This window comes from Poecilia formosa, unplaced genomic scaffold, assembly GCF_000485575.1.
Source record: "Poecilia formosa unplaced genomic scaffold, Poecilia_formosa-5.1.2 Scaffold113, whole genome shotgun sequence".
In the NCBI taxonomy this organism is placed as follows: Eukaryota; Metazoa; Chordata; class Actinopteri; order Cyprinodontiformes; family Poeciliidae; genus Poecilia; species Poecilia formosa.
Window position 1 is genome coordinate 1,535,926 of NW_006800052.1, and position 13,621 is coordinate 1,549,546.

Below are 13,621 nucleotides of genomic sequence, written 5' to 3' on the forward strand. Positions count from 1 at the left end.
TTTTATTTTTAAAAATAAAAGTGACTGCAATAAATATTAGTTAACTATTTTAACCATAAGCACAGCATTTAGGCAATGCTAAGCTTGTAATATATTTGAAACACAAGAGAAGGTTGCCCATGTTGGTGAAACTTATTAAATCCAGCATCAGGTGGTCAATTCATTTGGGAAACTGCAACTAAGTTGTCTGATAAGCAACAAATCAGATGTCGGCCTGAAACAAATATTTCAATAAAATCTTGTTGAGATGGAAATAATAAATTTCACTTCTTGCTTTAGTTGTGTAGACTACTCATTTTCTGGACTCTGTTTGCTAACCAGACAGACATTTGATCGATTTATTATTAATTTGAAGTCGCAACATTCACCAGTGTTACTGTACATCACACATTTTACTAACGTTTCCTTGTCAGGCAAAGGAAAAAATATATATAGATTTTGTATTAGAGTTGGTCTGTGTCAGTACAGATGCTAACAAAGCTGTAAAATAGTTTATAAATCAAAAGCCTGTTTCAACATCCTGCTGTTTTGTGTTTGTCAAACTATTTCATAAAAATGTCAATACAGAATAAACACTTGGAGCCTGTAAATTAGTGTTGCATTTACATTTTACAAACTGCTCAATGTTTCCTTTTTTATTTTTGCATGAATCCGTAGAGGGACAATGACAAAGACCATAAAGTCAGACTGGCCATTGGCAACGGAGTCCGAGCAGAAGTCTGGAAAGAGTTCCTGAGTCGCTTTGGAAACATCCACGTTTTCGAGTTTTATGCCTCCACGGAGGGAAATATAGGATTCCTGAACTACACAGGGAAAATAGGAGCAGTTGGACGAGTTCACTTTTTGCACAAGGTAAGGGTGAGAATATGCATCGCATAGCTGAACTGTGCACACACGGCTTTATGTGCTCAAATGAGTTTTTAACACATAAAGCCACGTTTGAAGTGTTAAATCCATCAAACATAGTTTTTACTGGGGGGAATGTTTACAAAGGCAGCACATTAAAAGCAATTTTTCTAACTGGACTCTAATTTCAATACTCTTTGCAGAGATTGTTTCCCTACACACTTGTGAAGTACGACACAGAGCGCGACGAACCGGTACGAGATGCTAACGGTCTCTGCATTGAGACCTCGAAAGGTGAAGAGTAATTACAGCAGTGACAGATTTTTTTCTTTCTTTTTTTTTTTGGTCTTTTTATTCTGAACTTGGTCTTTTCGTCCCAGGTAAGACGGGACTGCTGGTGTCGAAGATTACAGACATCACACCTTTTGTTGGATACGCTCAAAACGAAGAGCAGACGGAGAGGAAAAAGCTGCGCAATGTCCTGAAAAAAGGAGACCTTTACTTCAACACCGGTGACCTAATGAGGATCGATAAAGACAATTTCATTTACTTCCAGGATCGTGTCGGGGACACCTTCAGGTATACTGCCCTTCTCCTCACAGTGGACTTGATTAGATAAAACAGCAGAGAGGACACGCTTTTCTTTTACTTCTACCTATAATGAACCAGAATTTCTTTTTTACCAAATCTTTAATTGGCTTTTATTTTATGTTTTACTACATGTCTAAACCAGAAAAAAATAAATAAATAAATAAAGACTTCAACTGATTGCAAGTTATTTTGAGGACATAGGTGGAAAGGTGAGAACGTTGCGACAACTGAGGTCTCCGACATCCTTTCGATGAGTGACTGTCTGCAAGAGGCCAATGTTTACGGAGTGCAAGTGCCAGGTAATACTCACTTAGCAAATATCGTTTAGCATAATTTTCTTATTACAGCTGAATTTTTGTTTGAATTTATGTTATTTTATTTTCATTCAGGGCACGAGGGGCGCGCGGGAATGGCAGCTGCCACTCTGAAGAACGACGCACGGTTTGACGGAAGTAAACTTTATGACCACGTTGTTAGCTACCTGCCCTCATACGCACGGCCTCGCTTCATAAGGCTGCAGGTAAAATTCAGTCGAAACGAGCGCAAACAGACGGGCTTTGTTCTGCTGTGAACGCGCGGCTGTGATCAGTCCCTTTCCTCTCGTTCCAGAGTGCAGTGGAAGTCACAGCCACTTTTAAGCAGATGAAAGTGAAGCTAGTGAATCAGGGGTTTGATCCGGAAAACATCCAGGAGCCTCTTTACGTCCTCGACGACAGAGCGAAAAGCTACGTACCGCTGACGGCTGAGGTCTACCGCTCCATCCTGTCAGGAAGCGTCAAGCTGTAACGAGCTCCACTGGCCGAGCGAGAGACGAAAATCATTTGTTGTTTTTTGTTTCTTAACGAATGATTTCCAGCTCAGGGAGACAAATGTCATTTTAAATATCCTCATGTTTTTTCTTTTTAAACATACACAGTAATCAGTGTTGTATTCCGACAAGCACATTCACAAGGTAATCATAAGACTACGTTGCTCTAAATAGCATAGTAACTGCTTGCCATGCTGCATTAACTGCTTAGACCTTTTTTTTTTTTTACTCGATGTCATATTTGCGTTTAGATTTATCTTTTCAGAGATGGAATGCGGTAAATCCTGTTACAGCTAAAACATGGCATGGATAATGTTTCATAATTTCTTGCAAAATGTGACCTTTTTTCCATAAGTATTGCTTTTATATATGCCTTGAAGGGCTCAGTTGAAGTAATAATCTATAAGCTATAAAAAACATATAGATAACATCCTTATTTGAAATTGATGTTATCAGCCAGTGTCTGTGAAAATTAGCCAAACTGCCAAAACTTAAAGTTACTGTTGCAGTAAATTGTGTAGGTTTTCAGTATTTTTGCCCATCAGGAGCCTGATGTTACGAGTCCAGATGTCAAAAGAGAAGGAGAACACAAGGTGGCGCCAACGCCCCTGTTCACGCTTTGACTCTTCTCTTACTGCTGACATTTTTTTATTTTGGTGAAAGAGACCAAGAAGTATTTTAAAAGTGTTTAGTTGACTGACAATAAAGATACAGTTGCTAACAAAAAACACATCTAATCAAACCTTTATTACTTGATTTGAACTTTGCTTCACAACTAGAGTCTGAAAATATCGTGATATGTTTAAAAAAAGTCAAGTTATGTTTGTTTTTTTAATATACATTTACTTGAACTTTTAATTTAAACAGTGATAATGAAGCTATTTGTATCACTTCCTACTTTTATATCATATACGTTATTAATATGACGTGCATCGCAAAAACAGTATTTTTGGAAACATTTCTGGTTGAGAAAAGTTTAGACAAGATGTAGTTAAAATATTAAAATGCTTTTTAAAGAAATAGTGGAAGAGATTTGCATATTTATCTCTGCAGTGACTATGATGTTTGTAAAGAGTCTAAGGGATTGGTAAATTATTCAGTTTATTTATAAAGCGTCAATTCACACAAATGTCAGATTTTGGTATTTCTAAAGACAAACGGACAATTCATTTTGTAGACATACGAAATGAATTGTCTACATAATTACCAGAAATCTCAAATAAACCCAAAACAGTGGAGTCCAATTCCATATATGGGGTGAGAACGACAGTCTGCGACTTTGTCCTGGAAAGAGACAGAGATGAAATCAGAACTTCTGTCTTGTCTAAGGACATAATCAGAAACATGAAAGGTTTTAGAGAGTTAGTATATCGGTTTATAAAAACAGGAATTGACCCTGTCTTTAGGGTCAATTCCTGCCCAATACAAACAGGTTAAACTTGAGTCCAGTTGAGTGAACTCAGGTGAGTCCAATTGAGTGGACTCCGTTGAGTCCAGTTGGACTCACGTCATTTCATTCCATGACGTGCTTTCATTTCATGGAGGCATGTCATTCTTCCGTTCTTTTTTTAGGTATTATGTCATTTGTTATTCCTTTATGGACAGTTTGATTAGTTAGATAATGAATATATAGAGCAATGAAAGTTAATCTTTGATTTCCTTTTTCTCCACATGTAGGTTTACTCAACAGACTATTAAGATTCATAAAAATGTTTCTCATACACTCTAAAAAGAAAATAGTTGAACCAACTTAATCGAATTGCTTCTGTGGGTAACAAGCAATTCAATTAAGTTTATCCAACTTAATTTATTAAGTTTAACCAATTCAATATATCATAATCATCCAACTCAATTTGTTAATTTTTTTTAAACAAATTTATTAAGTATGTTTAAGATAACAGATTTAAGTCAGTCTTACTCAAATCATTTAGTTTACTTCAAAATACGGTAAATGGACTGAACTTACATAGCGCTTTTCCCGTCATTTTGACCACTCAAAGTGCTTTACACTACAATCACATTCACCCATTTGCACTCACATTTATACACAGATACGCAGATCAGTAGGCAATTCGGGGTTTCAGTTGACTTTCTGTAGAATTAAGTCGAAGAGATTTTAAATGTTTATTAGAACAAAATAAATGATTTGAGTAAGAGTGACTTAAATTTGTCATGTTAAACCCCCTTATGAATTAAGTTATAAAATCTTAGCAAATTGAGTTGGAAGGACTTAGTGAATTGAGTTGGATGATCATAATAAATTGAGTTGGTCAGACGTGGGATACGAAACTGGCGTTGAACTCAACTGTTTCAAGTAAAGTCAAAGTGAAAAGTTCCTTCAGGTTAAAGATTTGTAAGTTTTGAGTTAAATGAACACAAAAAAACCAAGTTGTCATAGCAAAAGCAAAAGAATTAAGTGAAATTAAAGTAAATAAGTCCATAAGATGAACTGCAGCCCAAATACAGTTTTTAGAGTGTAGCCAATCTCAACTACAGTTTTATTTATTTTAATTTATTTCAAACTGTTTAAAAAACAGAGAGAGAGAGAGAGAGAGAAAACAAGTAGCCAGTAGGACAAGAGAAAATATGTGCATACAAAACCAAGAACAAAATAATTAGCTTACCGCTACTTTTCTCTTTGAAAAAAAAAAGTTTACATTTGATGCGTTTTAAAGGCACTGGTTGCTATAACAATGCACACATGAGCATTTTCATATGACTGTCTCAATGTGTTTGCACCATACGAAATGAATTGTCTATATTGCAATGTTCGGATACATTAAAAATGTTTCAGCTGTTATTTTTAAATCTTCTTTTCTATAAAAACGCTACAACTAACAGTGTTTAAGAAATGTGAGGTCACTGTGAATTTAGCTGCTACACCAGATGTTTGCATACATTGTTAGATGAAAAAGTTAAATGAAAATAAACCTCTGGGTGTATGTTAGCACATCTTTTTTGTTTATCAAACGTCGGGAAAATTAAAAGAAATTTGCCTGTATTGCATAAACAAATTGTGGATATCAACAGACCCGGTTCATTTTGTAAATGTATTTCCAGAAGCCTGCAGCTCATCCATTCTTTAAGCATATGCGAGTGTGTGGAGAGGAGACATTTTCTGTATTTTGAAGCTGTGCCAATGTTTTTGAGCGAAATGCGAGGATCGAATCCAGAACGAAAACATAAGACAAGTCCTGTATCGATGTGGGGCTGAAATACCAACTCAGGTTGGCATTTTAAAAGCAACTCAGCAAATGCTTCCAGATGTACAATGTAACTTCAGGCAACGACTAAGTTTTGGAGTGGCCATCAAAAGCCCTGAGCTAAGTGTCATGGTGAGAATTTAAACTCAGAAATGCATGAATACATTTCTGAGTTTAAAATATGTAATAAAAATGCCAACAAAACCACTGTTAGTCAGGCATTTAATGTGTAGAAACTATGTTGTTAATTATAATTAAATTAGTTATATATAACTGATTTAAAACAGGATCAGCTATAAGATTGGTCTGAATTAGAAAACCACACTGAATTAGTTACTATGTGATGATTTCAGTGTTAAATATTTAATAAAACTCTGATGATTGATCTCAGTCAGTGATCATAACTATAAATGGGAAACATGCACATCATCCCACTGACTACTTTTTCAACAAACTTCCTTTGCTCATTGTCATGTTTTAAACAATGATCTGACGTTTTAAGCCCAAATGATTGCGCTGCACCCCTGAAACATAGGACCCTGGGACCACATGCTTCCCCTTTCAGCAGTGGTTGGTCAGTGAAAACGTGTGTGGACCCTTTTTTTCTTCTTTTACAACCAGAAGAGGGGGGAGTTGGGCAAAGTTCAGGAGGCGTAAGCGAATCAAAGCTTTTCACCGCAGTGGTTGAGGCTCTCTTAACCCTCAGGACTGAGTCTGCAACCCGGAGCACAATGATTGCATACATCCTATTTACGGTTTTGGCAATTTTGCCATTGTTCATCTATTTGCGAAATCCCTATGTTCTGGGGGATCTAAGATACACGGTCACTGTAATTCGCATCGGCATCCGAATGAGCAAAATGAAGAAGAACTTTTCCAGCCTGCTGGACTGCTTCTTGGATAGAGTGGAGAAGCATCCAGAAAAGACCTTTCTGATCTTTGAGGAGAGCTCCTACACGTACAGCCAGGCCGACAGGGAGAGCAACAAAGTAGCCAGAGCTCTGTCGATGCACGCCCAGCTGAAGGAAGGGGACACAGTCGCTGTGTTTCTGGGCAACGAGCCCCACTTTGTGTGGCTCTGGCTGGGTTTGGCCAAGCTGGGCTGCGTGGCGGCGCTCCTCAACTCCAACATCAGGTCCAAGTCTCTGGTCCACTGCTTCTCCTGCTGCGAAGCCAAGGTCCTCATCGCCGGTGTTGGTAAGCTGGAGCCACTTTTCAGAGGGGGTCCATTTGTAGAATTTTTTCAGGGTTTTTTTTTTTTTTTCTGTATCCCATTTTTCCGAGACCGTTTTTATACTGTCACGTGACTTGCTGAGAAATGAATGATTTTGTCCAATGAGCTTTTTTTGTTCCTGTTTTTGAATGTCTATTGAAGCCAGTGCTAATGTTATAACTCATTTGTGTTTATTTTGAGACAAACAGAACATGAACTAATCATTGGGTAGATGAAATTAGTTAGACTATGGTTCTCAAACTGTGGTTCGAGTTCCTCATGTGGTACGTGCTTCCTGTTAAGCTGGATCTCGGGTCTGGGAATAACATTAAGCCCAACCTATCTTGCTCCAGTTTGATGCTGGAAGTTTGATAAGCTAACAACAGTGTATTTCTCTGAATTTTGACCTTTCAATCACTAACATAATGTTCACTAAAGGATCTTGTAGAATATGTGTGATTTGCGACACGAATAATTAGAAAACAAGATAAGCCATTTTTTTTTATCTTTATTTGAGCATCGAATGTTGGATTTTTCAAGTCTCCACTTGAAATTTTGACATGTGACTTGTCATACAAGCCTGTACATTTAAATTGTCAGGAAAACAATGGAATACAGAGTTTGACTGCATTGTTCAATCAAATATGTAATGGCAATAAACATGATTTTTTTTCCCGTAGCAACAAAGCAAAAAAAAAAAAAAAAAGCAACAAAACAGTCCAGTCTGACTTTTAAAATATGCACTTAATTTATTTTTGGTGGTTCTTGCAACAAAAAAGTTCTTTTCAAAAGGTGTGACTTTCATCACAGAAACCAAAAGCCAGAACAGAATTTTATTATTTTTATATTTCTGTTGCTATATACAGATACACGGGCTGCAGAAAAGGGAATTAAGGTTAATTTCACCCTCTTTTTGTTTTTTCAGAAATAGAAAAATGAACCCATCACATCCAAACTGACCACTTTATTCTGTTTGAAAACCAGCTTAGCGGTGAACTATTAGCAATGCAAGCAGATAAAGATAGACATTTTACAGCACCATGTGTGAAAAGTGCTATAAAATAGCTCACATTGTCATGCGGTTTCCTGTTTGCTCTCCCCTGCCCCGTTGTGTCACAGACAATAAATCAAACAGCTTTAGATTAAACTACACGTGCAATATTTGGATTTATTTGTAACTTCCTTGAGAACTACCGTTCATATTTGCACAGACCTCTAATGCCACTTTTCTTCTCGCTTTCTCTCAGACTTGCAAGGAGCCGTAGAAGAGGTTTTGCCAGCTCTGAGAGAGCAGGGCATACGCGTGTTTATCCTCAGCGACCGCAGTGATGTTGAAGGCATTGAAAGCCTCTCCGATAAGATCGAGTGGACCTGTGACGAGCCTCTGTCGCCAGAGCTGAGGGCAAACGTCAGCCTCAAAACTCCCGCTGTCTACATCTACACATCAGGGACCACGGGTAATCAGCCGTCCTGGTCTGACCTTGACCTGTTCCTTCCATAGTGTTTATTGGTGGCTGTGGCCTTGAACTGCACCCAAAAGGCTTTTAATAGCAATGTTATCTTTTAGGACTTCCCAAGGCAGCTGTAGTTAACCACGAGAGGGTATGGATGTCAGCTTTTCTCCTGACTATAATTGGTGTGCACTCCAGCGATGTTCTCTATTTGTACCTGCCCCTCTATCACTCCTCTGGATTTCTGATGGGACTCTGCGGAGCCATAGAGCGAGGTAATCCATGAGAGACTTCAATCAGACATGTCGCCTACGACATGTCTGATTAACATGTCGTAGAACCATGGATGAACCATTCATCCATGGTTCATGGATGAATGAACCATGAGTAGCTAGAGCGATGGTGAGTATTAGGAGAAATGTGGAGAAGAACCTAAAAGAAAGTGAATTAACTCAATATCTTAAAAATGTGACGATGTCCAGTAGCTATTTAGTCATTGTCTGTCTGCTGCTTTGTGTCAATAATGATATCAAGATTATGTAAGGTTAAACCTCAAGTAACAGGTAATCTGGTTCTGGTTTCCAGTGTTTGTGTCTGAAAGACTCAAAGCTCAGTTTACAAACCTGTAAACACTACTGAGCCCTCAGCTAGCCTCGTGTCTCGTTTTCTGCTGTTATCTGTACGTCTTCCTTTTCAGGCATCACTGTGGTTTTGAGACAAAAATTCTCGGCTTCCAACTTCTGGAACGACTGCAGAAAGCACAATGTGACCGTCATTCAGTACATTGGAGAGATCATGCGTTACCTGTGCAACACACCCAAGGTGAACATTAGTTTGAAATCACACGATCCCAAAAGACCTTTATTAACCCTGCTGAATTTAGAGCACATTTTGATCAAGCAGCAGACCTAACCTTCCTTAAAAAGTTTAGTCATTGCTTAAATATCCAAGAACTTGGAGCACATCAAAATGTCCTCTAAATTCAGCAGGGTTAACAATCCAAGAACTTGGATAATTTAATAACCTCCTCAACAGTGGAGAAGAATGACTCTCTTTTAACAGGAAGAAACCTCCAGCTAACCAGACAAACATCACGGCTGTTCTGCACAGAATAACATTAAAGATATTTGTCATTTCTCAGGTTTCTTCTACCTGAGAAATGGCAAAAAATTGGCTTTTTGTTCAATTTAAAGGCTTCAGTCAATCATGTGAATTTGAATGCTAGATAAAGAAAAGGTTATTTCTCTTAAATATAATGACGATGTGATTAACCCCCTTTTTAGGAAGCTGATTTCACTTCTTTTAGCCATCTACAGGTCTGATTATTGTAAGACTCTTTAAATAAAATAAAAAAATTAAAAACACCGAACCTGTCTGACATGAAGGAGGCTAAAAACATTCAGAAAGCAACACAGTTTGGAAGGCAATACAGACGAGAAACAAAGCTGAGTCACAAGCAGCTGTTATGTTTCATACTTTAGTATTAGATTATTAGTTACTTTTTCACTGGATGGTTTGGACGTTTCTTTTTTCCTTAATAAATGAGATCATAATTTCAAAACCTCTATCTATCTAGTCAGCTGTCTCTCTAGCTAGCTCTCTAGCTAGCTAGAGAGACAGCTCTCACTTATGTTTGTGTGAAATTAAGATTTGCTTGATAACCTGAAAACATTTAAATTACATTTAAAAACCTATAGAAATATGAAAGGAGCTGGCCTACACATACAGGAGCTCTGTGTTAAGAGTGCCGTGTGGTTGAGGTCCCAGTGGAAGAGGCTTGTGTACACTGATATATTGGGAGGGATGTGAAAAGCAGGGAGAGTTTATGACTGTAGCAGCCTGGTGTGAGAAGCTTGTCCTCAGCCTGGTGGAGCCAGTCTGTGGGTACATTTGTGACTGAGATCAGGAGGCCAGACAGAGGCAGGTTGTGTTGTTTATGAGGTCGGCTGCTTTCCTGTTGATTTCACTCTCTGTATTCTCTGTACAACACAGGGTCTTTCTTTTCCTTCCAGTGTAGCAGGGCAGCTAGACAGGATGGATTCAATAGGGACGTCGAATCCGTGCTGATAATTTCTTTGCCTTTGGGCCATTAGTTGTTGCTATGTGAAAGTTTTGCTTTTTATGTTTAATTATTATAATGTTTCTTTTTCTTAATGTTTTTCCCGGACATTTTACACGTTCGAAATAAAGATTTGCTTTCATTTCATTTAATATATGTTACAGTCAATCAATCAATCAATCAATCAATCAATCACTCAATCAATCAATCAATCAATCAATCAATCAATCAATCAATCAATCAATCAATCAATCAATCAATCAATCAATCAATCAATCCTATTTATTCAGACACAATTATGGTCCATAAAAAAAAAAACAAGAAACAGACAGAACGACAACAAGAACAATAAAAATAAAATAGTCATCCACTGCCATATAAACTCAGTGATTCCTGAGTTTTGAACAGGATTGGTCAAAGTGTGAATGATGCTGTTCATCACAGAGTCTGTTAACCTACACATACATCTGTACATAATGTTCTGAAGCACTGCAGCACAAGTTGGTACTGCACTGACATTTACTAACATCTGACTGGCACTACTCCATCGCGGCACCCCGAGCAGCATCCTCAGGCCGTCATCGTAAGCGACCTGAAATTTATGCATACTGCTTTTTCTTTATGCATAAAGATTGAAGAGCCAGATTGGAGAAACACAAACGTCTTTTTAAAATTCCAGGAAAAAAAGCACAAATAAGCTATTTAAACTGGGCAGCACTAAATAGCTAAGTAGCAAATATGCATTAGTGACTTTTGAACCAAATCGCACGTGCCAAAAGTGTAAGGACAAAATAAAATCCCCATTTTTTCTCTATTCAAAAAATGTATTCGACTTCTGTTCAGCCCAGTTTATCTAAATTACCTTAATTGAATTACTTTAATTACTTTAAAAACAGCTATTAAAATTCCAGATGCTGTGTTTACTATGCTGCATTCTTGTTCACATGCTGTCCGATTTCTCATTTTTATTTGTCCAACTATATGGCGATACATTTTAAAAGCCACTAAAATGACGTTACCTAACTCTGCTCTTGCATCATTGTGCAAGATTGCTCATAAAGATGCTTTGTTTGTTTCTGACCTCTCCTTCACCCTCCCCTCAGAAAGACAATGAGAAGGATCATAAAGTGAGACTGGCTCTGGGGAACGGGATAAGGCCGGACACCTGGGTTGACTTCCTGCAGCGGTTTGGGAACGTTCGCATCTGCGAATGCTATGGAGCGACAGAATCCAATATTGGATTTATCAACGACGTGGGAAAAGTTGGAGCCGTCGGCAGAGAGCATTTACTCTACAAGGTGAGAATCGTAATTAGCATAATATGTGTACGTGTATATTGTTTGTGCTTGTCAAATTTTTATCTGTACAGGATATTCAAATTGCTCTCAAATGATTTCTTATTTTTCGTTTATCGTAATCTCCCAGATGTCATGTCCATACGCCCTCATAAGGTATGACACAGAAAAAGAGGAGCCAGTCAGAAACTCCAGAGGATTTTGCATTGAAGTCCCTAAAGGTGAGTTCGTTCAGATGCAAATCTAACATCCTTCCTTGTCTTTTTTTCAAAACTTACCGTGGTTTTTGCTTCTCTAACGTAAAGGCGAAACCGGTCTGCTGGTGGGGAAGATAGGACAGAGAACCCCTTTCTATGGCTACGCCAAGAACAAACAGCAGACGGAGAAGAAGAAGCTGCGAGACGTCTTCGTGCAGGGAGACCTCTACTTTAACAGCGGCGACCTGTTAAGGATAGACGAGGAGGGATTTGTTTACTTTCAGGACCGCATTGGAGACACTTTCAGGTCAGTGGCTGGGACAAAATGGAAAAATCTATACAGATGGACACTTGGAGAAGACTATGAGCCTATGAAGGCAGAAGGAAAGTTGGTTTACCACCAATAAGTAGTTGCCCTTTTTGGTTAAATCATATTTCAAGCTCTTGTAACACTGATTGTATCATAATTTCAGTCAGAACATATACTGTAGATGTATATTTCTATGATCTTGATACAGAGATAATCTGCATCCTAGGCTGGCCTATTGATTATACTTATAGTAGACAGGCTGAAAATGCTATAATGGACACATAAGATCATCATTCGTCATTATTTTTCCAGATCTGAAGATCATTAAGGCACAAAAAGGTCCAATGTAAAAGTGGTATCAGCTGGTATAAATGTTTGCAAGCTAGTTTTCCCTTAAAATACAACAATGTTCTGAGATCTGAGTTGTCTCAGGTAGAATATATCAATGTTGGAACTGGAAGTGTTTTCAGTAATCTATGTGAGACATTAACTGTTGAGAAACTTAAATATTTGACTTTTTTGCTTTATTGATTTCTCTCTAGGTGTAATAGTTTTCACAATATTGGATTTTTTTTTATTTTATTATTATTATTCTACCAACCTGCAGCTAACCTCTCCATGTGCTCCGGCTGTGTTTTTGTCTTGTGCAGGTGGAAAGGAGAAAACGTGGCGACCACTGAGGTGACTGATCATTTACTGACCGTGGATTTCATTGAGGAGGCTAATGTTTACGGTGTGAAGGTTCCAGGTAAATTTTACGTCATTACTACCCGTTTCACAACTTTGTAAATAGAAATATAGATTTCTACTTTTAACTGGCACTTTCCAGCGAATGTATATTTTTCCTTTCTCATTGTAGCACATCAAGTAGAAAGTAATGATAAAAACTGAATATGACTTCTGAGGAGAACCTTTTCTACCATTGTTGGAAAAGTTAAAGACTTGTGATTTAATAAAGTTGTCTTTTAACATTGACTGGGACTGATTAGGGCACGAAGGAAGGATTGGAATGGCGGCTCTGAAGCTGAAAGAAAACACAGACTTTGATGGCGCAGCCGTGTATGAGCATGTCAAAAACTTCCTGCCCAGCTACGCCAGGCCACATTTCTTACGGATCCAGGTGACCCGATGTAGAAAGAAAGATGCAAAATGTTGGTAAAATCAACACAAAAATTCTCATAGTGACAAGAAATTGTTCCTGGGACAGGATGCTGTAGCGGTGACTGGGACGTACAAGCAGCTGAAGGCGAAACTGGCTGAGGAGGGTTTCGACCCCACCGTCATCCAAGACCCTTTGTTTTTCCTGGAGAACGGTAAAGGCTACGTACCCATGACTCAGGAGATTCTCGCCGCCATCACCGAGGGAACACTCAAGCTCTGAACGAGTCGAGCGATGCATCTGATTTTAAACGTTTTAGGCAATGACAGGCTGCAAAGTGGTGCAAAATGACCAATATGCATTCAGCATGTTTACAAAGGGTGAGAGGGAAAATATGTCATTTAGGAATATTTAATAGATTATCGTTGTTTTTGTTTACATATGTATAATTCAAGTGTAAATAAAACAAATTTTAAATAAATCCAGTTCATATTTCATTTATAATATTGTATTATTTATTTCACCAATTTACAACGAATATCTGGAGGC

At 38.1% G+C, this 13,621-nt stretch overlaps 2 protein-coding genes across 2 annotated transcripts in view; both read left to right on the forward strand.

Moving 5' to 3' along the window:
• LOC103143583 (very long-chain acyl-CoA synthetase) overlaps nt 1–2,973 on the forward strand; it is a 13,686-nt gene extending 10,713 nt beyond the window's left edge. Inside the window, exons 5-10 of the mRNA XM_007560183.2 lie at nt 658–852; nt 1,050–1,140; nt 1,227–1,425; nt 1,639–1,736; nt 1,827–1,957; nt 2,047–2,973. Coding sequence (XP_007560245.1) covers nt 658–852; nt 1,050–1,140; nt 1,227–1,425; nt 1,639–1,736; nt 1,827–1,957; nt 2,047–2,223 — 891 coding nt within the window. The 3' untranslated portion in view covers nt 2,224–2,973. The remainder of the gene's footprint in view (nt 1–657; nt 853–1,049; nt 1,141–1,226; nt 1,426–1,638; nt 1,737–1,826; nt 1,958–2,046) is intronic.
• A 3,109-nt stretch (nt 2,974–6,082) lies between these two features.
• LOC103143584 (very long-chain acyl-CoA synthetase-like) lies at nt 6,083–13,547 on the forward strand. Its single transcript, XM_007560184.2, has 10 exons — nt 6,083–6,645; nt 7,909–8,118; nt 8,229–8,387; nt 8,810–8,934; nt 11,275–11,469; nt 11,597–11,687; nt 11,772–11,970; nt 12,624–12,721; nt 12,963–13,093; nt 13,181–13,547. The coding sequence occupies exons 1-10, from the start codon at nt 6,180–6,182 to the stop codon at nt 13,352–13,354; spliced, it is 1,848 nt and encodes a 615-aa protein (XP_007560246.1). The 5' UTR covers nt 6,083–6,179; the 3' UTR covers nt 13,355–13,547.
• Nucleotides 13,548–13,621: the final 74 nt, after the last annotated feature.

Excerpts from the sequence above, each read along its gene's own strand:
- LOC103143584 (XM_007560184.2), top strand. The coding sequence starts at position 6,180 with ATGATTGCATACATCCTATTTACGGTTTTGGCAATTTTGCCATTGTTC. Across the intron at positions 11,971-12,623 it reads CGCATTGGAGACACTTTCAG|GTGGAAAGGAGAAAACGTGG; the intron begins GTCAGTGGCTGG and ends TGTCTTGTGCAG. Across the intron at positions 13,094-13,180 it reads CACATTTCTTACGGATCCAG|GATGCTGTAGCGGTGACTGG; the intron begins GTGACCCGATGT and ends TTCCTGGGACAG.